The 27817-nt window shown below is 63.8% G+C and overlaps 1 protein-coding gene across 3 annotated transcripts in view; it reads right to left on the bottom strand.

Moving 5' to 3' along the window:
- ITGA5 (integrin subunit alpha 5) overlaps nt 1-27817 on the bottom strand; it is a 60329-nt gene that overhangs the window by 19144 nt on the left and 13368 nt on the right. For 2 of the 3 annotated variants that reach the window (XM_074980305.1, XM_074980303.1), the window contains exons 2-19: nt 20716-20849; nt 15341-15453; nt 15033-15156; nt 14668-14729; nt 13980-14025; nt 13645-13770; nt 12416-12460; nt 11665-11708; nt 10510-10566; nt 9389-9441; nt 7225-7433; nt 5933-6124; nt 5315-5360; nt 4647-4754; nt 3382-3437; nt 1230-1384; nt 947-1084; nt 321-388 (exon numbers count right to left, since the gene is read on the bottom strand). In XM_074980305.1, the coding sequence (XP_074836406.1) occupies nt 321-388; nt 947-1084; nt 1230-1384; nt 3382-3437; nt 4647-4754; nt 5315-5360; nt 5933-6124; nt 7225-7433; nt 9389-9441; nt 10510-10566; nt 11665-11708; nt 12416-12460; nt 13645-13770; nt 13980-14025; nt 14668-14729; nt 15033-15156; nt 15341-15453; nt 20716-20849 (1776 nt within the window). The remainder of the gene's footprint in view (nt 1-320; nt 389-946; nt 1085-1229; nt 1385-3381; nt 3438-4646; nt 4755-5314; nt 5361-5932; nt 6125-7224; nt 7434-9388; nt 9442-10509; nt 10567-11664; nt 11709-12415; nt 12461-13644; nt 13771-13979; nt 14026-14667; nt 14730-15032; nt 15157-15340; nt 15454-20715; nt 20850-27817) is intronic. The other variant, XM_074980304.1, reaches the window with a different exon arrangement.

Raw genomic sequence — 27817 nt, 5'->3', positions numbered from 1 at the left:
CCTCCCCCGCACCCAGCCCTCAGCACCGCCCAGCGCCCACCGCGCTGCACTGGCCCTGCCACCCCGCGAGCCAGCTCTGAGAGACGCCCCAAAGGCAGGGTGTGGCGCTCCAGCAGCAATTTAAAGGGCTTGGGGTAACTGCTCCCTTTGCCCCCTGCTGGGGCAGCCGGCTCCACAGTACTATCTACCCCCCTCCCCACCCCCCGGCTCCAGGGTGCTATCCACCCCTCCCCCCCTCCCATTGCTATCTGCCCCACTCTCTACCCTGCCCCCCTCCCCTGAGTGCTCTCTGGCCCAGCCCCGGCCCCGGCCAGCCTTACCGAAAGACCTCGAGCTGCAGGTCCGGGACACAAATATTGTCCTCCCCACAATCCAGCTGGATCTGGGCCTGGGGGTCAAAGTGGGGGTTCAGTGTGAGCCACCTCCCACCTGCGTCCATCCCTTTGTCATGGGGCTCCCTGCCCCACTGCCTCCACAGCTCCAGCCACCTCCCGGCCCCAGGACCGGCCTCCCCAAGGAGCACAGGGTGAATCCCAGCCTGGCACACACCAGGCTACTCCAACGCTCTGCCCCTCAGCCCTGGGGCACGATGGGTCCCTTCCTGCCTGCCCCACACCCAGGGCCAGGGCCAGGGCCAGGACAGAACAGGCAGCAGCTCCATGCTGCTTTGTGGGCTCCACTGAGCCTGCCGGCTGGAGAGAGGCCACTGGCTCCAGGGGACCTCACAGGGCACTGCAAAGGCCCTGGGAACCCTGATTTGGTCCCTCCCAGGGGCTGGCAACACCCCCTCCCCTCCCCTCCCAGCACACCTCCCAGTCTGAGATCCCAGCTGGGGCTCCCCTGCCCCTGGCCAGGCCCTGCCACCCTGCCAGCCTCCCTCCCCTCCGGGCACAGTGGGAGCCAGGCAGTGTGGTGCCAGCCGGTCCCAGCCAGCCCCTTCCTTCACCTTCTGCTCCATGTAGTTCCTGGTGAGGTAGTTGAGGATGGGCTGCAGCCCGTGCTCGTCCGCCGGGGCCAGCGGGTCGAGGCCGAAGCTCAGCGCCACGTGGATGGGGGACAGCTTGTCGCGGAACTCCGACTCGTTCTGGGGGGAGAGGCGAGCGTTCAGGGGCTGCGGGGCCACGGCTGCCTCTGGCCAAATAAGCAAGCCCTGTGGGCCCTCCCCACCGGCGGGGGCTGGCTCTGCTCCATGCAAGGCTGTGGCTCCCGGCTGGGCTGGCCCTGCTTACCCGGAGGTAGATTTTCATCTCCCTGCACTCGTCCAGGGTGCCGTTGTGCACCTGGATGGTCTGCACCAGGTGGGGCTGGCGGGAGTGCAGGAACAGCGCCCGCTTGACGGCCCCCTTCTGCTTCAGGTGGTCCAGGTGCAGCTCCACGGTGAACACTGGCAGGGGGGAGAGGCTGGGCTGAGTGGAGGTCTGGGGCAGCGCTGCAGTTGCAGCTCCAGGCCTTGGCAGCACCCCATGAACTCTCCGCTCTTTGCACAGCTGCAGTAGCACAGTGCTGGCTGGCGGCTGGAAAGGAAACCCTTCCTCCAGCACTGCTGTGCTGCTGCTCTGGGGAGGGGCTCAGCTGTGTATAACGGGGCACAGCAACCTCACAGAGCAGGGGAAGAAGTAAAGGCGATCCTGCTGGGTCCCACCCTGCCCCCGCAGCACAGCGCCCCCGCTGAGTCCCCTGCCCTACCCCCCACAGCACAGCGCCCCCGCTGAGTCCCACCCTGCCCCCGCAGCACAGCGCCCCCGCTGAGTCCCACCCTGCCCCCACAGCACAGCACCCCCGCTGAGCCCCTGCCCTACCCCCACAGCACAGCACCCCCGCTGAGTCCCCTGCCCTACCCCCACAGCACAGCGCCCCCGCTGAGTCCCCTGCCCTACCCCCACAGCACAGCGCCCCCGCTGAGTCCCCTGCCCTATCCCCCACAGCACAGCACCCCCGCTGAGTCCCACCCTGCCCCCACAGCACAGCGCCCCCTGCTGAGTCCCCTGCCCTATCCCCCACAGCACAGCACCCCCGCTGAGTCCCACCCTGCCCCCACAGCACAGCGCCCCCTGCTGAGTCCCCTGCCCTATCCCCCACAGCACAGCACCCCCGCTGAGTCCCACCCTACCCCCACAGCACAGCACCCCCGCTGAGTCCCACCCTGCCCCCACAGCACAGCGCCCCCGCTGAGTCCCACCCTGCCCCCACAGCACAGCGCCCCCTGTTGAGCTCCTGCCCTACCCCCACAGCACAGCGCCCCCTGCTGAGTCCCACCCTACCCCCGCAGCACAGCGCCCCCGCTGAGCTCCTGCCCTATCCCCCACAGCACAGCGCCCCCTGTTGAGCTCCTGTCCTGCCCCCCACAGCACAGCACCCCCGCTGAGTCCCACCCTGCCCCCACAGCACAGCGCCCCCGCTGAGTCCCACCCTACCCCCGCAGCACAGCGCCCCCTGTTGAGCTCCTGTCCTACCCCCCACAGCACAGCACCCCCGCTGAGTCCCACCCTGCCCCCACAGCACAGCGCCCCCGCTGAGTCCCACCCTACCCCCGCAGCACAGCGCCCCCTGTTGAGCCCCTGCCCTGCCCCCACAGCACAGCGCCCCCGCTGAGTCCCACCCTACCCCCGCAGCACAGCGCCCCCTGTTGAGCCCCTGCCCTGCCCCCACAGCACAGCGCCCCCGCTGAGCTCCTGCCCTACCCCCACAGCACAGCACCCCCGCTGAGTCCCCTGCCCTACCCCCACAGCACAGCGCCCCCGCTGAGTCCCACCCTACCCCCGCAGCACAGCGCCCCCTGTTGAGCTCCTGTCCTGCCCCCCACAGCACAGCGCCCCCTGCCCAGCCCCCCACAGCACAGCACCCCCGCTGAGCCCCTGCCCTACCCCCCACAGCACAGCGCCCCCTGCTGAGTCCCCGCCCCGCCCCCCACAGCACAGCGCCCCTCGCCATGCTGAGATGCATTTTCAGAAGTCCATCAGATAAGAAAGACCTGGCCGTGAGCTACCCTGCACCTGAGTCTCACAGCAGGTCACAAAGGGCGACCAAGTGAGCTCTCCCAGGGAAAGAGGACAGAGGCAGCAGCACGGTATCAGACCCAGGAGTCCTGGCTCTCAGATCAGCACCTCAGCCATGAAGCCACCTTTCCTCGGGGGGAACAAGCGCCCCCAACTGACTGCCCAACAGCAGCTGGTGCTGCCCTCTGGGTTCCCACCCACGTCCTGACCTAGCCAGGCCTGGCTGTGCTCGCCTGCCCCACAGCAGAAGGGAAACAGGCCCCGGGCTGCCTGGGTCCAAGTGCCATGGGACAGTGAAACTCCCCAGACTCAGGGGTTCTGGGACTATCCGGAGCAGCACCAGGCTCCTGCCTGCTCCAGACAGCGCCCCGAGCTCCCTACTCACCAATGAGGTCGGGCATGTGCTTCCCCGAGGCATTGAGGCAGAAGCTCAGGTTTATGCTGCCGAGAGAGAGAGAGATGTAGTGAGCCAAGAACCAAGCCCAGGTGGAGCTCGCCAGAGCCTTACCAGCCCCAGCCCAGGGGCAGAACTAACCCACCAGGAGGGCAACAGCTCAGGAGCCCTGCACGGACCTGGCAATCCACTGCCAGTGCAGGTGAGTGGCAGGGGCAGGACCCACACTCTGCCCTCTGGGAGGCTGGGGGGCGGGAGAGAGGCCCTACTCACAATGCAATGGGAAACTGAGGCATGCAGCAGAGCCCTGGTCCTGACAGGTTGCTTGGCAACCGAGGGTGAGTTAGCAGGAGATGGGTGCAAGATCCTAATCAGAGCCCAGGGATTCTTCAGGTCAGATCCCTCCCGGGGTGAGCGGTGAGGGGCTGCAGCACCTGACTGCCCCATGAACCAGGCTCCTCTAATGTTCTCCATCCACGTGCGGCTGTGCACCACCGGGAGGAAGATGCGCTGTCAGCTGGGGCACCCCCCAGTCTCCAACCCTGCTGCCCAGCCCCCTCCGTGCTCACCCCCTCCTCTGCTTGTGCCGATTCCCCCGGCCTCCCACCCCTACTAGTGACACCCCTCCCCTCCCCTCCCCGCCTCTCCACTCCCACCCCCGTGCCCGGAGCCCCAGTTCCAGGCTGCTGCAGCCAGCGGCAGGGCTCTCTCCAACCAGCTGGGAGCGTCTCACAATCGCTCATTCATGAGCAGTGAGGGCGGGCGGGCGGCCAGCAGCCCCGTTGCTGAGCAACGGGTAAATAGCACGCTCCAAACAAACCCCAGCAGGACATTAACACCCCCCAACCCCTCCCCCTGCCCGGAGTAAGACCAGCCAGCCGCTGGGGGCAAGTCACGCATGCTGGCAGGGTTACACCCGGGACGGGGCGGGGGGTCCCCCAGAGCCGAGTTCCCTGGCACCATTTCAGGCAGTCCAGCCCCAGCACAGGCGCTCGTAGCAAATGCCCAAAGCGGACGCAGTTTGCCCAGTGCCGGCTGCTGGGGCTGGCTCCCTCTCCAGACCCTTGTGCACCCCAGGGCTGGGACACAGCAGCTGTTTGCCCGCACGTGGGGCGGGGCAGGATGAGCAGAGAGGACGAACCCACCAGCCAGGCAACCAGCATCAGGTGGGCTCTAGGGAAGCAGGAGCCCACAGGGGAGCCCAGAGTCCCACCCAGAGCCCCGAGAAGCAGCTCTTGATGGGAGCCGTCACCTACCAGGCTACATGCGTGTCTGTGCCCTCCAGCGTGCAGGACCGCTCCTCAGGGTTGAACATGGCGGGGAAGATGCTGAGGGAGGCGCTGGCTGAGACGATGGGCCGGCCTCTGTGTGGGGCAGCAGGAGCCGAGAAGGTCAGGGAAGAAGGTCACCCGCTACATCCACCTCCTGGAGGGGCCAGGCCAGGTCGGGGCCAGGCTGACCCTGAAGGGGTGGCACGAAATGGGGCCCGAGAGCTCCGGCAGCTCCTCGTTGCCAGTCGGCCCCGGGTGTCCCTGGGGCTGGGCCATTCACACCAGAGGGTCTGGCTCCAGATTGCTGCAGGAATCCCCCACAGCAGCCACCTCCCCCTAACCAGGCGCAGCGCGATCCATCCAGGAGTGGGGATGCCCATGGCTCAGGCTGGCTCCTATGCTGACACTCCAGGGAATGAGCACCAAGCCAGCTGAGAGGAGAGCTCCTTGGGTACCTCTAGCCGGGGGGCAGCCACCATGTGGGGTGGGAACAGGGTCTTGGGGTGCAGAAACCCCTGGGGGGTTGGGGCAGCAGTGCCATTACATCCCCCCAGCCTGTAGGGGGCAGGCGTGGCAGCACTGACCCAGGCGAATGGCTCCTGGAACCAGCCCCCCAACTCCCGGGAAAGGGCCCACACAGGAACAGCGCCTACCGGTACACCACAGCCGTGTCCACGCCGAAGGCTCCCACAATCAGGTCTGCAGGGCAAACGCAGAGTCAGCACCGGTCCAGCCCACAGCAGGACAAACATCCCGAGGAGCCAGAGCCTGCACAAGGGGAGGCAGCTCCCGGGCGGTGGTCCACCAGCACTGGGTGCACCAGGACGCTAGCAGGGAGCTCGCTGCCACGAGGAGGGGGAATGCAAGGGGCCGGTTATCGCCTGGCACTCAGCACCATTCCAGCTGGCACGAAGCTACTGTGCAGCGCCTCAGCCTGGCCCAGCAACCTGCCGCGGCTGGGCTACCCCAGCTGGATGTCGGCCGGATTCTCTCCCGGGACTGGGGAGAGCCAGACGGGAGGAGCTAGAAACGGCCCTCGTACCGGGTGCCCTCGGTGCCAGCACTGGGCAGGGGAGGGCTGGGACGCTGGAAGTGGGACTCCTGAGGCAGCCAAGGAACAGCGCCTCCTCCTGGAGGCCGAGAGCAGAGCAGCCAGCGCAGGCACCAGCTGAGAGGCACCATGCCATCCTCGGCCCTTCACTGACCCTCACCCCAAGGGGACCTCGAGGGCCAGGCAGGCACAAGGAGCAGCACCACGTCTCCACCCTTACCTGGGTAGCCATTGCCGTCCAGGTCCTGGGCTCCGCGGAGGGCAAACCCAAAGAAGTCGGGTGAGCGGCCAGGGGGCCAGTGCCCCTGCAAGACCTGGGAGGGCTGGACGTTCACCCCGCCGGCCTGCCCGTTGTACACGTACACCACGCCCTGCTGGGCACCCCCGCCGAACGGCGCCCCGATGCCAACATCTGGGGGGAGACAAGTGTGGGGTCAAGAGAGGGCACGAGTGGTACCCGGCTCCCCAGTGTCACCCCCAGCACAGGCAGCAGGGAAATGGTCCAAGGGTCATGGCTGGGAAAGGCAGCCAGGCACAGCGAGCCTGGCTGGGCCATGGAGACAACGCTGGGCAGCCTGGGCCATTGGAACTGCTCCTTCTCCAGGCTCCTTCTCACTCGCTGGTGGGGGCAGGGGCAGCAGGTCTGGTGGGCACAAGGCCCTGGTGGGCAGCAGCTTCAGAGCCCCCAGCCTGTGGCAGGGCAGGCCTGGCAGGGCCAACCCATGTGGGGTGAGGGCAGCTGGGTCTCCGCGGACTGGCACAAGGCTGAGATCCACAAAGCTCTTTTTGCCTGGGGACCCTGAGCAGCTGGCTGGGGAGGGACTTCTGGCCTCCATAGACCAGCCCCAACCCCAGCCTGGCCCCAGGGGTGGCTGGCTCTGGAGACTGGCAGGGACAGTGTGTGATAAGCAGCTTTTCAGCACCTGGCCTCCAAGAGTGCAGGGCTGGGAGGGACCTCCCTAGTGGCCTGGTCCAGTCCCCAGCACTCCTGGCAGGACTGGCCCAGCCCCAAAGCAGCCCAGGAAGCCCCAGTATTCAGAACAGCACCTGGGGCCTGCCTCTGCCACGCCCAGCCTGGCCAACCGCGTCTCTGTACCAGGCAGCGGCATCCATTCTTGCGCATTCGTGGCCCAGCAGGACCTCCCTCCCCCTCCCTCGTCTCCCCTCCCTCCCCTGGGGCAAGCAGCCCTTTCATGGCCTAACCTGCCCCAGCACCAGCCAGGCCCTGTGAAGCAACAGGAGGTGGGCAAGACCAGGCCCCAAGGCTGTCGGCATTCTGGCTGCAGCCAGCCCCCAAGTCTGCGCTTTTCCCAGGGCTAGTTTGGCCTCTGGTGGCTCCCGCTGGGGCGGAAGGTACGTGCCTGGGGCACAGCACCCCAGGTCCCAGACCTTGTACATCTGGCTCCAGCACACGTGGCAGGGAGCGCTCCAACCAAACCAGGGCACACGCCTCGCTTGCATCCTGCAGCCAGCGGGCGGGCGGGATAGCCACACACACAGGTGCCCACTCACCATTATAGCCATCCTGGTCCAGGTCCCCCAGCGGGGCGATGCTGCTCCCAAAGCGGCCGAACTCCTGGGGCCCGGTCAGCACCATGGAGGCATTGGGCTCCATGCCGTGGGGCTGCTGCAGGTAGAAGTAGACTCTGCCCACCTCCTGCACCCGGCCGTCCTCTGTCTTCTCCATGAACAGCGGAGCGCCCACCAGCAAGTCATCCAGGCTGTGGGCGGAGGAGAGGGGCTCAGAGCCTGGGCTTATGCCAGAGCAGGTGACAGGCCCATGGGGGCACTGAGGCCTCCAGAGTGGGGGGTAACTCATGCCCAGCAGGGGTGACATTCACAGGTGGGTGGGGGTTCGGAGAGTGAGCCTGCCCTATAGTCACCCCACAGCCTGCTGGAGGGACATCCAGGCCAGACCCACGTGATGCTGCAACCTCGTGAGCTGGAGCAGGGAGCTGGGCCCAGCCCCTTAGGCGAGAGGCAGCACTGTGGGGTGCACTCCCTGGCCAACAGCCCCTGCCCGCATCTCTCCTCCACACTCGGCCCATGAGCTGCCTAGAACTGCCCCCTGCCCCAACCCCCTGTGGGTCAGGAGCAACTGTGGTAAGCAACGGGGCCCTGGATAGAACCAGAAGCCCTCAGGCTTCACAAAAGTCCAGCTCCAACCACTGTTCCGCACTCCCCCCAGAGCAGGGACCAGAACCCTGATTTCCTAGTGCCCCCCGGGTGTCCCTTTCCCTGGGGCTTGCCATCCACATGCTGCAAAGCCAGACAGCCACTTGCAATCAAGCTGCTCCCCTGGCCAGCTGCAAAGCAAGTGATTAACCTCCCACCCCCCGCCCCCTGCTGCGTTGACTCTGAAACCTACTGAGAGCCAGCGAAGGTGAGTTTTTAAAGCTCGTCCCCAGCCACTTAACACCCACAGGAGGGGACAGAGGGGGCAGCAGCGCAGGTGCGTTTCCAGCTGCCATGTCTGCTCTGAGCTGTGCTGTCACGTGAGCTCAGACAATGGGCTCGCTCTGCCTGAGCCGTGAGGAGGCAGCTGGAGCAGGGCCGCATGATTCAGGGCCGACAAACACCTCCAGCCTTGGCAACCCAGCACCTTTATGGAGCTGGGGCACAAGGTCTGTCTACATGGCAGTGTAACACCCCCAGCTGGTCTGTGCTGGCTGTTTCATTGCGGGTTAGGCAACGGGGCTCAGGCCAGAACCTGGGCTTTTGGGCCCTGGGAGGTGGGAGGGTCCCAGAGCTCCAGTGTGACACCGCAGGGTGTCATTGCAGCGCACACACGCCCAGACCGACCGGCCTTCATTGCCAGGGGGGCCCAGGGCGAATCAAGGGTGTAGCTGAGCAGGGAGCCAGCTGCATCCCCACCCCCCTGGCCTGGGCCTGGCTGAGTTGCCTCTCCCCACTGGGCCCAGAGAAGCCGACCCCGTGAGCTCCAGCGTCCCACCCGGCTCCATCCCCTCCGTCTAGCCAGAGCCAGGGTCCTGTGGAGCTGCTCCCACAGCCTTGTGCATGTAGCCCGCGTGTGCCCAGGTGTGAGCTGTGTGTGCGCGTGTGCAGGGGGAGGAGCCGTGCACGTGCTGGGGGCGTTCGACTCACAGCCCTTTCCAAATCGGGGCCCGCGGGGGGGACACGGAAGGAGCCGAGGGCTGTGTCAGAGGACGAGCTGCCAAGACCTGGACACAGGCCCCGCTCCCACCCAGCCCCCTGGGCCCGGCTAGCCTGCTGAGCCAAGGCAGCGCCTGCGTGGCTGGGGTGGGGGGGCGTTTCTCAGCTGGGCGGGCGAAAGGGTGTGGGGTGGGCAGGGCTGTCCCAGTGTGTGACCCAGAACTCAGGGCGAGTGGGGGGCTGGGGCTGGGGTGCTGCTTTCCCATCCCCATGGGCTGCAGGGGCTCTGAGCAGCACCTCCACTTACCACCCCCTTGGGGCAGGAGACTTTTCCCACATGTACTCTATGCAGGGAGCTGTGGGGGGTACGGCACATGCTGGAGGGCGGGGGACAGCATGTGCAGAGCCCTGTCCCCCTACAGAGGTCCTCCCATTTGCCTCCCCTTGGCTACTTGGCCTCTGAGGCTGACCCCTTCGCCCCACAACACAGCTCAGCCCTTTCCTGCTTGACCCAGCCACCCCCCCATAACCCATCGAGCCCCTGCAACGGTGCTGTGCTTACCCGTCGCTGTTCACATCGATGGCTGCCACGGCATAGCCAAAGTAGGCTGCCATCTGCAGGGAGAAGAAAAGGGCCAGTGGGGTCAGGCCAATGGCGTCTGCCTCCCACCACATGTGGGGGAACCCTCCCAGGCCAGAGGCTGGGGGTCGGGTCCCAGCCCTGCAGCAAGTAGGGTGAGGCAGGGGGCTGGGGGGGTGAGGCAGGACCTGGGGGGTGAGGCAGGGGGCTGGAGCATCCTGCTGGGTCCTTGGCCTGAGATGCAGATGCTGCCGTGATGACAAAAGGATTTTCAAAGCTCCCCATTTGAGACCCCCGGCCCCCTCAAGGGACTAAGCCCCACCTGTGCTGTCACATACCCCCGAGCCTGAGGGCCAGCACCCCACCTCACCCTCCGCTGCTAAGGGGAGGGGTAGCTCTGTGGTTTGAGCACTGGCCTGCTAAACCCAGGGTTGTGAGCTCAGTCCTTGAGGGGACCATTTAAGGACTGGGGCAAACAGATGTCAGGGACGGTGCTTGGTCCTGCCAAGGGGGCAGGGGACTGGACTAGATGACCTCCTGAGGTCCCTTCCGGCTCTAGGGGGTGTGTGTGTGATCTAAGCACCAGGGAATAGGCCAGGGCGCTGCTGCCATAGACAGGACTGGTGCCTGAGTACCTGCCCCTCTCCCGCCCAGCATGGCTGGGCCCCAGGGAGGCAAGCAGCTGCTGCTGGGACCATGAGACCATCCCGCCGGCATGGGAAGAGCACTCACAAGACGGCCTCCAGGTGCCAGGCTCCCCCTGTGCCAGGCCAGCAGCCACCCCTCGCCTACTGGCTGCGGGGGCACATCTGCTGTTTCTGAGCCCCTGGCACAAGGGGGAGCTCTGCCCTACGCTGGAGGAGATTATTCATACACCCCTCCCTCTTTCCAAAGGCAGCACTTCCAGCCCTGTGCAACCCAGGGTCAGCACCATGCAGGGCCTTAGTGGGGGCCATGCCCCTCCCCCTGGGAAAAGCCAGCCCCTCCCACCCGCACAGGGCCAGCCTGCTCCATCCCTGGGGGCAGTGTCGTTCCAAAGCCTGGCTCTGGCGATGGAAAAGCCCCTGCCGGGCACGAGGGCCTGGCCAGCACGTCCTGCTCACCTGCTCTCCGGAGAAGTTATACAGTGACAGCATGTTGGTTCCATTCAGCACGGTCACCTGCAGAAGGAGACCCAGATCACAGCTCAGTCGCCACGGCCCCAGCCCCAGCTTGCAGTGCAGAATGGCTCTGACCCAGGCGGTCCCTGCTCTGCTGAGCAGCCAGCCAGCCAGCAGCGCACCTGACTGTCAGGTAGAAAATCCACTTCTCTGGTGCCTCCCCTCTGAGGGGCTTCACAGTGACACCCACAGGAGCTGGGCCCTCTCCCCACGCTGCAGAGGGGTCCTGAGTCCTAAGCTGCATCCCAGCTCTAACCACTAGACTCCAGGCCCCCAGAGCAGAGGCAGAACCCGAGTCCTGGTCCCTCCCTCCTGCTCTAACCAGTGACTCCAAATTCCCCGGAGCAGAGAGCAGAGCCCAGGGTGCTAAGTCTGCAATTAAGGCAAGGGAGTGTAGGGAAGGGCCCCAGCAGGACTCTGGCAGCAGCTCTGGCACAGCAGAAGTTGTGGGCAGGTCCTGGGGATGTTGACAGGGTGGTGACATGCACAGGGGTGACCGCAAAAAGCCTGGCTGCTCCTTCCTTCCTTCCTCTGTGCTGTGCCACCCGCCCTGGCCTCACCTCAGGCTTCACTCTGTCCCTGGGGCTTTGGCAGTGCACCTGTGGGGCTCAGTCTGGGGGCCCAGTAACAGCTGTGTGGCAGGAGGGCTCCACGTGAACCCTGCTGCGGGAACTGAATCGCCTCGGCCCAGCCCAGGGAGGTGCGCGAACCAGCAGGATGAGGGGCCTAGCAAGGCCTGGGGAGCCCGTACTGTGGGTCCCCACACAGCCATCCTGCCAGCAGGGCCGATGACATGAGCGCTGTGCCCCCCCACCATCCCCACGCTCTGGAGCACGAGAGCCCAATTCAGGGCCAAAGCGCAGCCGGAGGTGGCGGGGGAGAGGGCAAACCATGTGCTTCTGGAGGGGCCACTGCACAGGCTGCTCTCTGCTGATAGCACAGCCCAAGGCCCCGGGCCCACAGGCTCTGCGGAGTCTAGCAGCACAGTAGCTGGAAAAGGAGAGACAGGAGCATTTGGGTTCAGCCTGGCGGAGGGCGAGAGAGGCCCCTTGGCCCCCAGGCAGGACCCTGTCCCACTGCCCTGGCTCCAGAGCTTACATAGCCGTAGGTCAAGTTGCCCTTGGGAACGCCAGCCACAAAGTCTGCAAAGGAGCAAAGAAATATGGGTGGGTTAGCTCCAGGCAGGTCCCTGGGGGCTCAGGGGTAGGATGGGCAGCGCAGACACAGCCAGGCTGGAGCCCAGGCTGGGCTGTCCAACCCTGCACCCCGGGGTAAAGGAGGGATGTGGGGGGGGGCATCCCCAAGAGACCGAACTCCAGGGGGCTGCAGCTGAGCCCAGCAGGGTATGAATGTGCACAGAGTCCACCCACCTACCCACCAACCCGCACCCACAGGCCCCACAGGCCATGACAGCTCGCCAGCCAGCTGGCTGCAGGACAGACAGATCAAACCACAGCCTCCAAGACAGTCCCTCAAATCTGGGTGGCAACATGGACCCCCAGACTCAGCTCCCAGCTAGTCTCACTTAAGAGGGGTGAGGATGCTACAGCCCCCCAGTAGCAGCTTCCGGCTCTCTGCCAGTGCTGGCTGCATACCTGGCTCATTTCTCTTGCTGCCGCAGGGCCCAGCCAGGCCCACAGTGGGAGCCAGCCAGCCCTCTGCAGCTTCCTAGCCCAGTTGGCCAGACCCAGGAGAACGGCAAAGTGCCTGGGCTCTGGTGAGGGCTTGCACCATCCTGCGAATGACCCTGCACCTCTACAGGGTGTCAGAACAGGGCCAGAACTGGGAGGACTGTCAGCATTTACCCTCCCACCCCGGCCCTGTCCCCAGAGCCCAGCACAGCTGATACCTTCAGTGGAATCCCTGCTGAACTCGCCGACGGCCACAGAATACCCTGTGAGGAGAATAGCAGTGGGGTTAGGCCCTGCCACTGCACAGCACCTGGCCTTTCCATCCCCTTTGTTTTGGTTAGGACCTACATGAACACTGGGCAGCTGAGACAGACCCTCTCCTCCACGGGTTTGTTCTGCCCCAGAGGGGAGAAAGTTAGTTCTCGGCCAGCCCACAGCCGGCAGTGTGTGCTTCTATGGGTGGTGCACATCCCCACACGCCTCAGTGCGCATAAAATTATTCTGCCCATGGATGGAGAAAGTTACAGGAAACCCTGGTTGCTGGGAAGGGGCGATAGGGGAGGGGTTGGGCAATCCATGACCTCGGTGAGCCCCGTCTTTCTCCCTGCTGTGCTGCCCCACCTCCTCCAGGCACAGGCTGGGTCTGCACCAGAGACCCCCAGAGGCAGCTGCCTGTAAGGAGCAGGGAGTAGCAGTGTCTGTGGCTGGAGTGCGGGGGCTGGGAGGCAGAGACTGGAGTCGAGGAGCTGGAGTCGGGGGGGACTGGGAGGGGACAGGGTGCCTGGGTTTGATTGCCTGTTCTGGGGAGGGGGGAGCAGCACCTCGTGGTTAAACCAGTATGGGGCTGGGAGGACGTTGGACTCCCGGGTTCTACCCTCAGCTCTGGGAAAGAGGCAGTGTCCCGTAGCTGGCCCAGGGCAGGGAAGGGACTCCAGACTCCTGGGCTGACTTGCCAGTTCTGGTCAGGGAGTAGGATCTAGTGGCTGGAGCTGAGGGAGGTGCCGGGAGGCACCCCTCCTGGGCTCTGCTCCAGACTTCATGGAATGCCCTTGGGATTCATATGGCCTCCACTCCCCCAGCAATAACCAGCACAGCTCCAGCCCCCTGGGGAACACTCCGGCCCCCCGGTGTGCCGGCCCTTGGCGAGCAGGACATTTGGCACTGGGGTCAGCAGGGGAGCCTCAGCCCCTGAAGCTGGCAGGCTGGCCAGGGCACCCCTAGGCCCAGGCCTGGGGAGCAGGAACCACCCTGGGCAAGGCCCACTCCCCACTGCCTTCCCCGGCCGAGACCACGCATGAGCCTGCAGCGAGGCGCTTCTGTCTGCAGGAGCTGGGTCAGGAGCCTGGCTCGTTTCCCACAAGTGCCCCAAAGGGGCACCAGGTACCAGCCAAGCACTGGGGGCCCTCTGCATTCAGCCAGCCTCTCCCCCCACCAGCTGGGCACTCACCCAGATAGCTGTCGTCATAGGAGGGGGCAGCCTGCCGTGTCTGCAGCTGGCCCTTGGTGCCCAGGATGAAATACTCGGGGTAATAAGCCTCCTTGATTTGCTCCTGTGTGGCTGAGATCACCTGGCCTGGGGGGAGACAGGGCGGGCAGCTCAGAAGGGGTGGGGGAAGGCGTGACTCCCCAGGGACAAGGCAGGGCAGGGCTAGTCCACAGGGAGCAGTAGAACAGGGAGAAGTGTGGGGTTGGGGAGGAGTCGCAGTGGGTGGGAGGAGAGACAGACACTGGGGGGCAATCAGGGGGTGGGGGGAGGGCAGTAGCCGGGGGGACGACACTCACCTTGCCAGAAGAAGCTCCCTGGGCCCCCCAGCAGCACTCGCCCCGTCTGCTGAGCAAAGAGCCTGGTCAGAGCCGCAAGACTAGATCCTGCCCCCTGCAGGGCTGGGGGGAGGACACTTGGGGTTCACCCCTCCCCCACCACCTCCAATGGTCCATCCCCCACCCCATCACAAGGGAGGCAGCTGGGCTGAGGGGTCAGTGCCCCCCACCCCCGGGCTGGGGAGGGACACCCCCCAGGGGGTAGCAGAAAGGGGTCAGGCTGGTCCCAGCCATGACAGGCAAGGGCCCTGTGCTGTCCCCTGGAGGGGTTGGGGCCCCGGGGGGTGGGGCATGGGATGCAGAGGGCAGGTGGGCACCAGGCATATGACCAGGATGGGCCTGAGGTGTTGGGGGCTCCCCACATCCTGGGGCTGGCCCATCAGTACAGACTCCTGCTGGTGGGGCTGGAGGATGGTCCGGGGAGAGGGCCAGGGACCTGCCACTGCTGCCCACTTTGGCCGTGTCTGGATGGGGCTGCACTCCATGTACAGCTCTGTGGTGGGGGCACCAGATCCTGCAGCCCAGGACCCAACCCCACAGCCCTGCTCCAGGGGGTCTGACCATGAGGTGCCCTGGAGGAAGCTGCATCTCCCCCCAAGACACCTGGGGAGCAGCCGGTTGGGGGCCCAGGGGCACCAGGGCCTCTCACCTTGGTGAACTCGGCGCTGAAACCGCCCTGGCAGTAGCCCTGCCCTGCCGCCGAGTTCAAGTCTGCAGAGAGACACACCAGTGAGAGGAGAGCGTGAGATGGGGCACCAGCACCTTGGGGTGTGGGGACATTCGGGCTGTGGGCTCCCAGCCCCCTGCTCCAACCACGAGGCTCCTCTCCCCACCTTCCAGGATAGCGCTGTCCCCGTCCCCGGGGAACACCTGCCCAGCCAGCGCTGAGGCTGCGTGAGAGGCCTGGGGCCTGCAGAGCCGGAGGGGAAGATTTGCTGATGACGCCTCAAGGCAGCACTGGCTGCCCTGCCCTGCCCTGCCCGAGGAAGAGGCCCCCCGGCCCCGCACCGATACCTGAGCGGCAGGGCGAATACTCCACGAACTTGGTGAAGTTGCTGACAGACAGGTAGCAGGTGCCCACGGGGTCTCGGCTGGGCTCCTCCTTGGTGGTGCGCCAGCTGTACAGGGGGGCGCAGGCCTGGGGCGGGGACAGAGCAGCTGGGTCAGTAGCGGCTGAGGACAGGGGAGACCAAGCAACCGAGGCCGAGGAGGCCCCGGTAGTGGACGGCGTTCACATGCCCACTTGCTTCCCCATAGTCAGGCTGAGAGTCCAGCCCCAGCCCACCCCACCAGCCGGCGGCCCTGCCCCGTGCCTCTCTCACCAGGATGGAGCTGCCGTGGGACCGCACCGTTGCGCCAAACCACTGCAGGGATTTGAACTCCACTGGAATCAGCCCGTCCGTGCCATTCCCGCCGAAGTCGTGCTGGCGGGAGCCTGTGGGAAGAAGCAGGGTCACCGCCGGGCCCCAGAGAGCAGCACTGACCGGCCAGCTCACGGAGCAGATGCCGTGTGTGACGGCACAGCCCCGAGGTCCAGGCACAGGGCAGCCCACAGCAGAAGGGAGTCACACCTCCCTGCAGCCCTTGTCACCAGCCGGGGCTCGTGCCTGCAGCCTGCTGTCCCCTCCTGCCTCTGGGTGTGTCCCCCATGCCGGGGGCTTCACTCAGCTCTGCTTCACAGAAAGCTCAAATGCAGATGAAATTCTCGGAAGAGCAAGAATCCTGTACAGCACTGCACCCCAGCCCCCACTGCAACCACCCCACCATGCACTGCACCCCAGCCCCCACTGCAGCCACCCCGCCATGTACTGCACCCCAGCTCCCGCTGCAACCACCCCACCATGCACTGCACCCCAGCTCCCGCTGCAATCACCCCGCCATGCACTGCACCCCAGCCCCCGCTGCAACCACCCCACCATGCCCTGCACCCCAGCCCCCGCTGCAACCACCCTGCCATGCACTGCACCCCAGCCCCCGCTGCAAGCACGCCACCATGCACTGCACCCCAGCCCCCGCTGCAACCACCCTGCCATGCACTGCACCCCAGCCCCCACTGCAAGCACGCCACCATGCACTGCACCCCAGCCCCCCCTGCAACCACCCTGCCATGCACTGCACCCCAGCTCCTACTGCAACCACCCTGCCATGCACTGCTCCCCAGCCCCCGCTGCAACCACCCTGCCATGCACTGCACCCCAGCTCCTACTGCAACCACCCTGCCATGCACTGCTCCCCAGCCCCCGCTGCAACCACCCCACCATGCACTGTACCCCAGCTCCTACTGCAAGTACGCCACCATGCACTGCACCCCAGCTCCTGCTGCAACCACCCCACCATGCACTGCACCCCAGCCCCCACTGCAACCACCCTGCCATGCACTGCACCCCAGCTCCTGCTGCAAGCACGCCACCATGCACTGCACCCCAGCTCCTGCTGCAACCACCCCATCATGCACTGCACCCCAGCCCCCACTGCAACCATCCCGCCATGCACTGCACCCCAGCTCCTGCTGCAAGCACGCCACCATGCACTGCACCCCAGCTCCTGCTGCAAGCACCCCATCATGCACTGCACCCCAGCTCCTGCTGCAACCACCCCATCATGCACTGCACCCCAGCCCCCGCTGCAACCACCCCATCATGCACTGCATCCCAGCCCCCACTGCAGCCACCCTGACCTGCACTGCACCCCAGCTCCCACTCCAACCATGCTGTCCTGCACTGCACCCCAGCCCCCATTGAGACCACCCTGCCACGTACTGCATCCCTGACCCACCACACCCCTACATCCCTGCCACCCTGTAGCCAAGCTACAACCTCTATCCCTCTCCACAGCCCACACTACAACAGCAATCTCCCTCTCAGCACCCATCCTGTACTGCAACCTACTGCTGCCTCAGCCCCACACTGCCAGCACCCCCTCCCCCAATCTGCCCTGAACCCTCTCCCCTAGTCCACACCACCCATCCACCTTCATCTTCCACAGTGCCCCTCCCTGCCCTACTCAACCCCCCACAAGCCTCCCACATTCCCTTCTTTCTCATGGTCCCTACCTCTTCCCATCTCAGCTCTAGGGCAGAGGGGGGCCCATGGAGGAGCCAGCCCAACACCCAGCCCCACCCCTTCTGGCCCCCACTTCCCACAGCTCCAGCTCCCCCAGCACCTGGACAGGGGTGGGGGTTGGATATGGGACAGGTGCCACACCATGCCTGGCTGGGGGGCGCAGTATTCCCCCATCCAGCCCTCCAATCAGTTCCGTTTGCCCACCCCGGCTGTGGGGGTGGAGGAGCCCAGAGCCACCTGTAGCTCATCATTAACCACTTATCTCAGGGGAGGGATCAGCAGCCCCAGAGCAGGAGGCCAAGTGGCTCCAGCTGCCCAGGGGAGCGGAGCCAGATCTCCGGAGAGGGATCCGCCAGCAGGGCCGGGAGCCAGCCTCAGGCCCAGGGGACCACGGCTCCCGCCCATTAGGCCGAGTCCTGCTCTTCGGCTGTCATCCGATCGGCACAGCCAGCGAGCCAAGGAAAATCCTCCGGCTGCAAGCCAGCCGGGGCACATCCAAGCCAGTCCCTCCAGGGCACAGGCATCCCCGCAGCCAGGGAAACCCTGCTGCAGGTCAGCCCAGGCAGGCGCCAGCTCTGCAGTCCAGGCACAAAGCCCTCGCTTCCCTTTGCAAAGCTGGGTAAATATTTGTCCTGGGAGGGGAGAGGCAGCTGGAGCTGGTGCCGGAGCCCTGCCCACATGGGTGGGAGTGGAGTCACTGCCCCCGCCACCCCTGGCCCCCTGGGATGTCCCTGACTAGGCAAGGAGCTCCTCTACTGACCCCCAGCCCAGGGGGCAGTCCTGGCACTGCACTGGGACCCAACGTGTCACCCTGGGGAGTGAGAGCGGGATGGAGGAACCCATCACTACTACAACACCCGGACTCTGCACCCTGCCTGTCCCCACTCAAAGCCATGCCAGGGCCCGAGCTGGGAGGCCATGGGGAGGCTGGGACTAGGCTAGCTCCCATGGAAATGCAGCCACCTCTGGAGTGGGGCGCTCTGGATGTGTAACAGTGACAGCAGAGGGTCCTTTGGGAGTGACAAGGAAACATGAACTGGGGGAAGGGGGGGGCACAGGAACCCTCCGAGTTGGGAGGGGCTAGAACCACCCCCAGTACAGCCCTGGGCAGAGAATTCCTGCTGGGGGTGGGGGGGCTGGGCTGGCTGTAGGCCTTCCCCCCCCAGTGGCTGGGATTACAGTGAAATTGGCTCTGACGCACTGGAAGCACTGACCAACAGGCCACCCAGCCTCCCTGGCCAGGGTGAGCCTGGGCCTGATGCCCTCCCCCACCTGACCCCCACAGCTCCACACGGGCGCTCAGGAGGAGCTGGGAGCTTGGCCAGGAGGGCAACAGTCCATCAAGGACAGGGAGGGGAGCCCTGGGCAAGGCCCCATGGGAGCAGGGTGGTTCCCTCCCCTGGGGGAAGGGCGTGTGGGTGGGGGGAGGCACAGGGCATTCTGGGAGCAAGAGACCCCAGAGCGCAATAGCTACAGGGCAGAAAAATCCCCCTAGTGGGGTGGGCACTGCAGGGTGTGGGGAGCCAGCAGGGGGCGCTGTGGGGGAGCGCCCCGCTAATCCCGCTGCGGCCCTGCAGCAGGGGGTGCTGTGGGGCTGGCTGGGGCACAGGAGAGCTGGTGCTGGGACAGGGGTTGGGAGCCATGGCCCCACGGTGCGGCTGTGCTGCCGGGTCCCTGGGCCCAGCCAGCTGAGCGAGCGGGTGATGGTTGCAGGTCCCCCCAGCTCAGGTTCCTCCAAGGCACAACCTCTGAGGTTCGGGGAGCAAAGGGTCAGGCCTGTCTGCAACGACAGCCGCAGGCCGGCCCCTGCCGCGCCCGGAGCCCACCGAGAGCAAGGACCACCCTGCAGGGAGGTCAGAGCCCAGAGCACTGAGCACTGTAGGGCCCGATCCTCAAGTCACAACACAAACTGCCTGGCTGGGGCTGGGGCGGGGGCTGGGGAGTCTCCTGTGGCAGCTGCCGACCCCAGAGAAGTGCAGGGCCACCTCGTGCAGGGTTCGGAAGGGTGCAGATCCCAGGGCGAGGGACGGGATCCTCCAGCTCCGGCCCCACGGGATCCCCCTGGGGCCTCAGAGAACCTTCCCCTTACAGCTCCTCTCGTGGCCAAGAGAGAATCTCAGTCCTGAGCCCATAGGCCCTGATTCCCCACCCCCGGCTCTGCCCCTCCCCAGCCCTGCCAGTGCCCCTCTCCCGACCCCCAGCCCTGCTACCCCAGCCCTGTCCCCCAGCCCTGCCAGTGCCCCCTCCCGACCCCCAGCCCTGATAGCGCAGCCCCGTTCCCCAGCCCTGCCAGTGCCCCCTCCCGACCCCCAGCCCTGATAGCGCAGCCCCGTCCCCCAGCCCTGCCAGTGGCCCTCTCTCAACCTCCAGCCCTGCTAGCCCAGCCCTGTCCCCCAGCCCTGCCAGTGCCCCCTCCCGACCCCCAGCCCTGCTAGCCCACCCCTGTCGCCCAGTCCTGCCAGTGCCCCCTCCCAACCCCCAGCCCTGATAGCCCAGCCCTGGCCCCAGCCCTGCCAGTGCCCCCTCCCGACCCCCAGCCCTGCTAGCCCAGCCCCGTTTCCCCAGCCCTGCCAGTGACCCTCTCCTGACCCCCAGCCCTGCTAGCCCAGCCCTGGGCTTTCCCACTCCCAGCTCCGGCCTGGTAAGCCCAGGGTTGTGAGCTCAGCCCTTGAGGGGGCCGTTTTAATGGTCTGGAGCAAATAGATTTAAAAAGATCTGCCAGGCCCGGTGCGTGCTCCTGCCGCGAGGGCCGGGACTGGACTCTATGGCTACGTCTACACGTGCACGCTACATCGAAATAGCTAATTTCGAAGTAGCGACATCGAAATAGCCTATTTCGATGAATAACGTCTACACTTCCTCCAGGGCCGGCAACGTCGATGTTCAACTTTGACGTTGCTCAGCCCAACATCGAAATAGGCGCTGCGAGGGAACGTCTACACGCCAAAGTAGCACACATCGAAATAAGGGAGCCAGGCACAGCTGCAGACAGGGTCACGGGGCGGACTCAACAGCAAGTCGCTCCCTTAAAGGGCCCCTCCCAGACACACTTTCATTAAACAGTGCAAGATACACAGAGCCAACAACTAGTTGCAGACCCTGTATATGCAGCACGGACCCCCAGCTGCAGCAGCAGCAGCCAGAAGCCCTGGGCTAAGGGCTGCTGCACACGGTGACCACAGAGCCCCGCAAGGGCTGGAGAGAGAGTATCTCTCAACCCCCCAGCTGATGGCCGCCATGGAGGACCCCGCTATTTCGATGTTGCGGGACGCGGATCGTCTACACGTCCCTACTTCGATGTTGAATGTCGAAGTAGGGCGCTATTCCCATCCCCTCATGGGGTTAGCGACTTCGACGTCTCGCCGCCTAACGTCGATTTCAACTTCGAAATAGCGCCCAACACGTGTAGCCGCGACGGGCGCTATTTCGAAGTTACTGCCGCTACTTCGAAGTAGCGTGCACATGTAGACGCAGCTTATGAGCTCTTGCGTCCAGTCCCGCTGGGTGAGACGTATACACCCGCCCATCCTGTTTTACAGCAAACTGCACCGGGAGCGGGGTCGGGAGCCAGGACGGGTAACTCCTCTCCCAGCACTTCTGGCTTGAACCCACCGGCCCTTCCCCCCTCCCTTTACCTGTCTGGTCAAATTCAATGGGGGTGCAGCTGGTGTTGCCCCGGTGCCAGGGGCAGTAGTAGACGGCCCCGCCCTGCGTGACGTTGGGCTGGCTCGTGTTGGCCTTGGGAGCGCCGACCAGGATGCTGATTCTGCTGGGAGAGAGGGACGAAAGGGCAGTGAGCAGAAGACAGCCCCTCTCCCCGGCCTCCCCAGGGTCCCTTCCCAGCTCCCAGGCAGACAGCCCATGAGCCAGCCGCTGCTCCAGTGCCCCCCATGTCCCCCCGCACGCTCCGGGGGCACAGCTGAAGCCAGGAACTGCAGGAGCCATCTGCTGAGCACTGGGTAGAGAGCAGCTCCCAGTCTGCATGCCTGAGGAGTGCCCACCCCTCCGGGGTCTGCACCCTTCCAACCCCTGCACGAGGTGGCCCTGCACTCCCCTGGGGTCGGCAGCTGCCATAGGAGACTCCCCAGCCCCCGCCCCAGCCCATCTCCTCCCTCCCCAGCCAGGCAGTTTGTGTTGTGACTTGAGGATCGGGCCCTGCAGTGCTCGGTGCTCTGGGCTCCCACCTCCCTGCATGGTGGTCCTGGCTCTCGGTGGGCTCAGGGTGCGGCAGGGGCCGGCCTGCGGCTGCTGTTGCAGACAGACCTGCGCTTTGCTCCCCGAACCTCAGAGGAACCTCCTTGGAGGAACCCCTGGGACACAGACCAGCACCGGCACGCCCAGGGGTGTGGAGCACCCTAGGCACCCACGCGGGGACGGCGCAGAGAGAGAGGCCTGGACTCCACCAGGGCTGGAGAGGGGGGAGGGGCTCTTGCGAGGAGAGAGGAATTTCCCATGCTTGACCCCTCCTTAAATGGGGGCAGATCTGCCGCACGGCCCCTCCCAGCCACTGCCTGGGGCCGGCCCCTCCTGAGCGCCCCGGCTGCTCTCTGCTGCGCAGCCCCACCTCGTGCTACAGCGAGGTCTCAACCCCTCCTCACGCCCCCCCACCCCGAGTTCTACTCCCCTCTGGCAGCCCCTCCCCACAGGGGTCCCTGGGCTCAGTGCATGGCCTGTAACCCACCCTCCCCGGCGCCTGGGACAAGGGGCCCTTGTTGTGGGCAGCCAGGTGTGCAGAGCGGCTGCGTGGCAGCGATCACCCACCCACGCTCAGTCAGGTCTGGGAAAAGCTGGGCCCCCACCCCCCCCGCCCGGCCCACAGGCCTCTCTGAGGGACAGGAGCCACCACTAGCCCCGGCTGAGCCAGAACTGTTTGGAGTGCGCCTGGCTCCCGGTCCCCACCACTCAGTCCTGGGCTGAGGCTGGGACCCAGGCGCTGCACTCCCCCAGCAGCCAGGTTCGCTGGATGACCGGCCCGAGGCTCCTCCATTCAGCAGGAGACCCTCAGCTCCCAGGGCGGTTGCTGGGCCTGGCCGGCCTTTCGCACCTCCCTCCCCCGGCTGAGCCCAGCACCAGCAGCTTGGGGGTTGGGTCTTAGCTCCAGCGCCGTGCACTCAGCTCCCCCGCGAAGCACGCTCTGGGCCAAGTGCTCCAAGTGTCTCAGGGCACAGGCTGAGCCCATTCCACACGGCAGGAGCCCTGTGTTCTGTAAGGGCTGTGTTCTGACCCGAGGGGGCTGGGGAGCCGGCATCCCCCCAAGTTACCCCCATAGCCCCACGCAGAGCAGAGACTCTGTGACACACAGCCCCTCGGAGGAGCACCCGGTCCCCCTATGCCCCATGGGGAGCCTGGTACGAGGTCTGCCCATGGAGGGGTCGCTGACAAAGCCTTGATCCCTTCAACACGAGCAGCCCGGAGGACGGTGTGTGCGAGCGCTGGCCAAGGAGTTACAAACATTTCCTGTGTCGCTGCACTATGTGGCGTGGTTGGGAACACCCACAGCCAGCAGCAGCAGTGCCACAGCCAGTGGCAGCCAAGGGCACCCGGTGAGACGGAGGTACAGCAGCCCCAGCCCGACACGCACCCATGGCCCGACTGGGGGAATCCACTCTGCAGTGGCCAGCCCAGACCCCTCCCCGAGGCACAGGCGTAGCGAGGACACCTGGCCCCCAACCCACAGCTGGGATCTCCCCAGCAGCTGGGGGTAAGCACAAGCGAGGGACAGCGGCATCACCGCTTGGCCTCTGCTCCCTCAGCCCAACACCCGGAGGCGGCTCTGGACGACAAAGCCTTCGATCTGGGGCGACGGGTCCCAGGCTGGGCAGAGAATCCGGCTTTAGCACTGCAAACGGCGAGTGGCTGGAACGTGCGAGAGACCGATTCAAACCCGGCTTCGTCTACTAGTCAGAATTTCAACTGGTGTTTCAAGTTCTACTTCTTAGGTACCCAGCGTCGATCTCTCTGCTACTTAAAATCCATGAAAATCGGCATTTCTGCCATTAATAAACCTGGGTCATCCCTTACCAACAAGAGTGCAGTTCTGGGTGAAGCGCTGGGCAAATCTCAGCCCAGGCCAACAAGGGCTGTTGCTTATCCACTGCCCTGTGTCAAAGAGACATGCGAATTGATGAGTTTGTACCGTCCAGTGGTGTCTTGGGCAGTGTGAGATGCCATCGTTCCGGGGCGCCAGGCTTGGGGAACGGCCAGCCACTCTCTGTAGGACTCATGAGTGGCTCTCGAAGCATTCCTGAAATCTCACTGGGTGTGGGCTCCACAAGCCGGTGGCTGAGTGATCACAGGGGTTTGCTGCTTGTCACTGGCACAGCTTTGGAAGAGACAGCTCAGGCGGGAGAGTTAAGAGGGCACAGGCTGTACTCTAGGGATCTTGTCACTGGGATGCAGCGAGCAGGGTGCTATTGTCCCAGATTTGCACTCCCTGCACCGGCGTAAAGATTCTTGGTGTGGTGCCTGGGGACGGCCACGGGCAGGGTTATGAGTTTGCTGTTTTCCCTTTGCTGGTTTCAGGAAGGGAAGTGGGGACTGAGAGAGCAGAAAGACGAGCGCCAGTGGTGCAGTTTGCAGAGCTGGAGCTGCACAGATGCACAGCTGAGCATCGGTTAAGAAGAAAAGAACAGGAAACTGCAGCCTAGAAGCCAGCTGAGGGCTAAGCCCATCAGCGGGCCCTGGAGCATGGCTTCCCAAACTGGGGGCATGAAGAAATTCTAAGGGGGGCGGGAGGCATCTCAGCCTCCCCCTCACGCCCCCCCCCCCCAAGAAAGAGCCCGCTCTCAACCACAGACTCACTGGTTAACTACCAATGGATTCCTTCTCCCTGGCTTGTGGAGAGGGGCGGGCAGGAGCTCTGGCAGCTGCGCCTGGATCAGGCTGACTGGTGGCAGCTGGCCCTGGCAGTGGTGGCCCGTGGCTTGGGCAGGTGGCTGGCCTGCAGGTCAGGAGGCTGGTTTGTGGCTCATGGGGCTCGGGCCAGAGGCTCATGGGGCTTGAGCAGTGGGTTCACGGCCCAGGCGGGGGTCGGCAGCAGGCCTGTGGCTCGGGCGGGGGGGCCTGTGGTTCAGGTGGGTTTGGGTGGGGGGCCCATGGCCGGCAGTGCTGGGGCAGGGGGCCCACCTCTGGTGGTTGGGCATTGGGCCTGTGCCTCAGGTGGCTGGTGGGGACTCCAGTGGTGGGCCTATGGCTAGGGCAGCTGGCCAGGGCTCTGGCAGCTCAGGCCTGCGGCTCGGGGGGCTCCGGTGGCTTGGGCCCACAGCTGGCAGGGCTTGGGAACCTGGCCCACAGGGCTCAGGGCTTGGGCCAGTGGGGCACGGGCCGGTGGTCCTGTGGCTCAGGGGGCTGGCCAGGGCTCATCATCTAAATTGTTTCATTTTTATGAAATTTTTGGGCGAAATAACACTATTTGTGCTTATAGTAACAGAGAGGAAGCCGTGCTAATCTATACACTATCAAAACAAAAAGCAGTCAAGTAGCACTTTAAAACCTAACAAAATAGTTTATTAGGTGAGCTTTCGTGGGACAGACCCACTTCTTCAGCCCATAGCCAGATATTTTGCTAGTCTTTAAAGTGCTACTTGACAGCTTTTTGTTTTTTATTTGTGCTTATTTTTATTTTTAAATAACATTTTTATCATTTTTTGTGTTTATTTTAAACTACACATTGAATTTTTTGTTAGAAGTCAGATGGATGATGGTAAAGAAGAGGTCAGGGGGTTGAGGATTTCTCAAACATCAGAAGGAGGGCGTGATGCCGAAAAGTTTGGGAAGCTCTGCCCTGGAGAGAAAGCGCCGGAGGTGAGGCCGTGCTCCATGTGTGGAACGACTTTTGTCACGTGCACCAACAGGGAGGTGTCCTATCACATAACAAAAGTCACTGAGCACGTGGACAGTGGGGGGAGGCGCTCTGGGGTTAGGGCACGGGTGGGGCTCAGGGCTGGGCACAGGGCTGGGGTATGGGTAGAAGGCTCTGGCTGGAGGTGCAGGCTCTGGGGATGAGCGGTTCAGAGTGCGGGCTACCCCAGGGAGAGACGACTGCCCTCAGCCCTGTCTTGCCACAGCAGCTTGGGGCCAGGTGAGAGGCACCTCTCCGTGGCTGCCAGCAGCTCCAGTGGGCACAGCCGGGGTGGGGCACCTGTCCCCCAATGGAACAGGTCTACCTTATGCTGCATGGGGGCCAGGGAAGAGGCATCTATCCCCTGGCAGCAGCAGCTCTGGGGCATCTCTGGGTAGGGCACCATGGCCAGGGTAGAGGCACACTTCTCTGCCCAGCACTGAGCTGTTGTGGACAGGTATGGGAGATGGGAGGCTCCCCCATGCCCTATGTGGAGCTGCCGCAGCTGAGAGAAAGACACCTCTCCCCACCAGTGACAGCATGGAGCTCCCATGGCCAGGGGAGAGATGCCCTTCCCAGACAGCCCCACAGCCCTGTGCTAGGCCAGCAGGAGGATATGGCAGCCCTGAGCCCCCTGCATGGGGCTTGTTAGGCAGCTATGTGGACACTTAGAGGGATCTTAGTGGAGCAAAGAGAGAGAAAGGGAAAGCCGGACTTGCCAGACAAGCTGGCTAGATGGTTGCGATCAATGGCTCGGTGTCTGGTTGGTGGACAGTTTCAAGTGGAGGGCCCCAAGGATTGGTTGTAGGACTGGTATTGTTCAACATCTTTATTAATGACCTGGACGAGGGGAGGGATTGCACCCTCAGCAGATCTGTGGATGACGCTAAGCGAGTGGGAGAGGTAGATACGTTGGAAGGTAGGGGTAGGGTCCAGAGTGACCTAGATAAATTGGAGGATTGGGCCAAAAGAGATCTGATGAGGTTCAACAGGGACAAGTGCAGAGTCCTGCACTTGGGACAGAACAATCCCAAGCATTGTTACAGGTTGGGGACCAACTGGCTAAGTAGCAGTGCAGCAGAAAAGGACCTGGGGATGACGGTGGATGAGAGGCTGGATATGAGTCAACAGTGTGTCCTTGTAGCCAAGAAGATTAATGTCCTATTAGGGTGTATTAGAGGAGCACTTCCAGAAGATCTAGAGAAGCTACTGGTCCGCTCTACTTGACACTGGGGAGGCCATGTCCAGAGTACTGCATCCTGTTCTGGGCCCCCCAGTATAGAAAGGATGTTGATGAATTGGTGAGGGTCCAGTGGAGGGCAACGTAAATGATTGGGGGCTGGAGCACATGCCCCATAAGGAGAGGCTGGGGGATTTGGGGTTATTTAGTTTGCAGACGAGAAGAGTGAGAGGTGATTGGATAGCAGCCTTCACCTTCCTGAAGCGGGATTCTAAAGAGGATGGAGAGAGGCTGTTCTCAGTGGTGAGGGATGACAGAACAAGGAGCAATGGTCTGAAGTTACAGAGGGGGAGGGGGAGGTTAGATATCAGGAAAAACTATTTCACCAGCAGAGTAATGAAGCACTGGAATGCGTTACCTAGGCTACGTCTACACTTACCGGGAATGTTGACAGTGGCTACGCAATTTGAGGTAGGCCAATTGCGCACCTAAAATTGATTTCGCAACTCTGACATTGTCCCTGTGGTCACTTCAGAATGTTGCTGGGAGCGCTCCTCCATCGGCATTCCTTAGTCCTCGGGGCTCACAAGGAATTCTGGGGTCAACATTGACCCCTACGCGTTCCATCTTCTGCAGCCAGTGTAGATCTAGCCTAGGTTGGGGTTGATCTTGCTTTGGGCAGGGGGCTGGGCTCGGTGACCTCCTGAGGCCCCTTCAAGCCCTAGGATTTTGTGATTCTACAGAGAACCAGAAACCCCCAAGTTCAACTATTCTGATCTTTCCAACAGTCATATCTGGGGCCAGCTGTGTCCTGCATACAAAGCAACAGACAATGTCTCAGAATATTGTACTGCTTTTGTGGGGCTGGGTGCACCATGAGCTTCAAGTGAGTCTCCAGCTGGGTCGCAAAGTGATCTGGCAAAGCTCTGCCTATATGCAATGAGCTGCCGACGCAGGATGCTTTCAAGTACGCTCCAGGCAAACGGATCGCTTTGAAATAATTTCTGATCTCCCCAAAGCAGAGTGAAATGCGGAACTCTCCAGAGGGGGCTGCTCTGAGGACCAGGGAAATCTGTCTGTGAACATGATGAAGGGGCTGGTGGGGAAATGAGGGTGTTGCAAGTGTGGAACAAGCACATTACTCTGTTGTTCGGGAGCATCTCATAAGCATCTGTGGAGACGACATGAAACAGCAACAGAAAAGCAACCCCTGGGATGACAACATGGCTAGCTAACGCCCCTGAGCACGCCCAGGCACCTAACCACACCAAACCGCAGAAAGAGACGTTTAAACTTGGTGGGTTCCTCTCCTACCTCGGTGGAGGCTGGGCACTTGCCTCCCCAAACCCATTCCTCTGATCCCATCCCCAAACCTCCCAGAAAAGCAGAAAAATCCAAAAGATCCACTGTACCACCACGGAGCCCCTGAGGAAGAAATGCCTGTGCTGAGAAGGAGCTGCCCTCAGCACAGAACCCTCCAGGATCCTGACACTTCTTGTATTGGTGTTGTGGGACTGGACTCTGCAGAACCAGACACAGAGCACAGGAGAGTTGTGAGGGCTAATGGCAGGGAATACCTAGGATGGGAAGATGCTGGTGCAAGGATTTCCCTGGTCAAACGAATGTAATTCAGGCAAGTGACACATCGCCGGAACAAAAGGCAGAGCTCTGATTAGCAGGAAGGGTCAGCATCCTTGTGCCTTTGGCCAAAATACAC

Source organism: Carettochelys insculpta, chromosome 29 (genome assembly GCF_033958435.1).
Source record: "Carettochelys insculpta isolate YL-2023 chromosome 29, ASM3395843v1, whole genome shotgun sequence".
Taxonomy (NCBI): domain Eukaryota; kingdom Metazoa; phylum Chordata; order Testudines; family Carettochelyidae; genus Carettochelys; species Carettochelys insculpta.
This window is presented reverse-complemented; position numbering and strand designations above follow the sequence as displayed.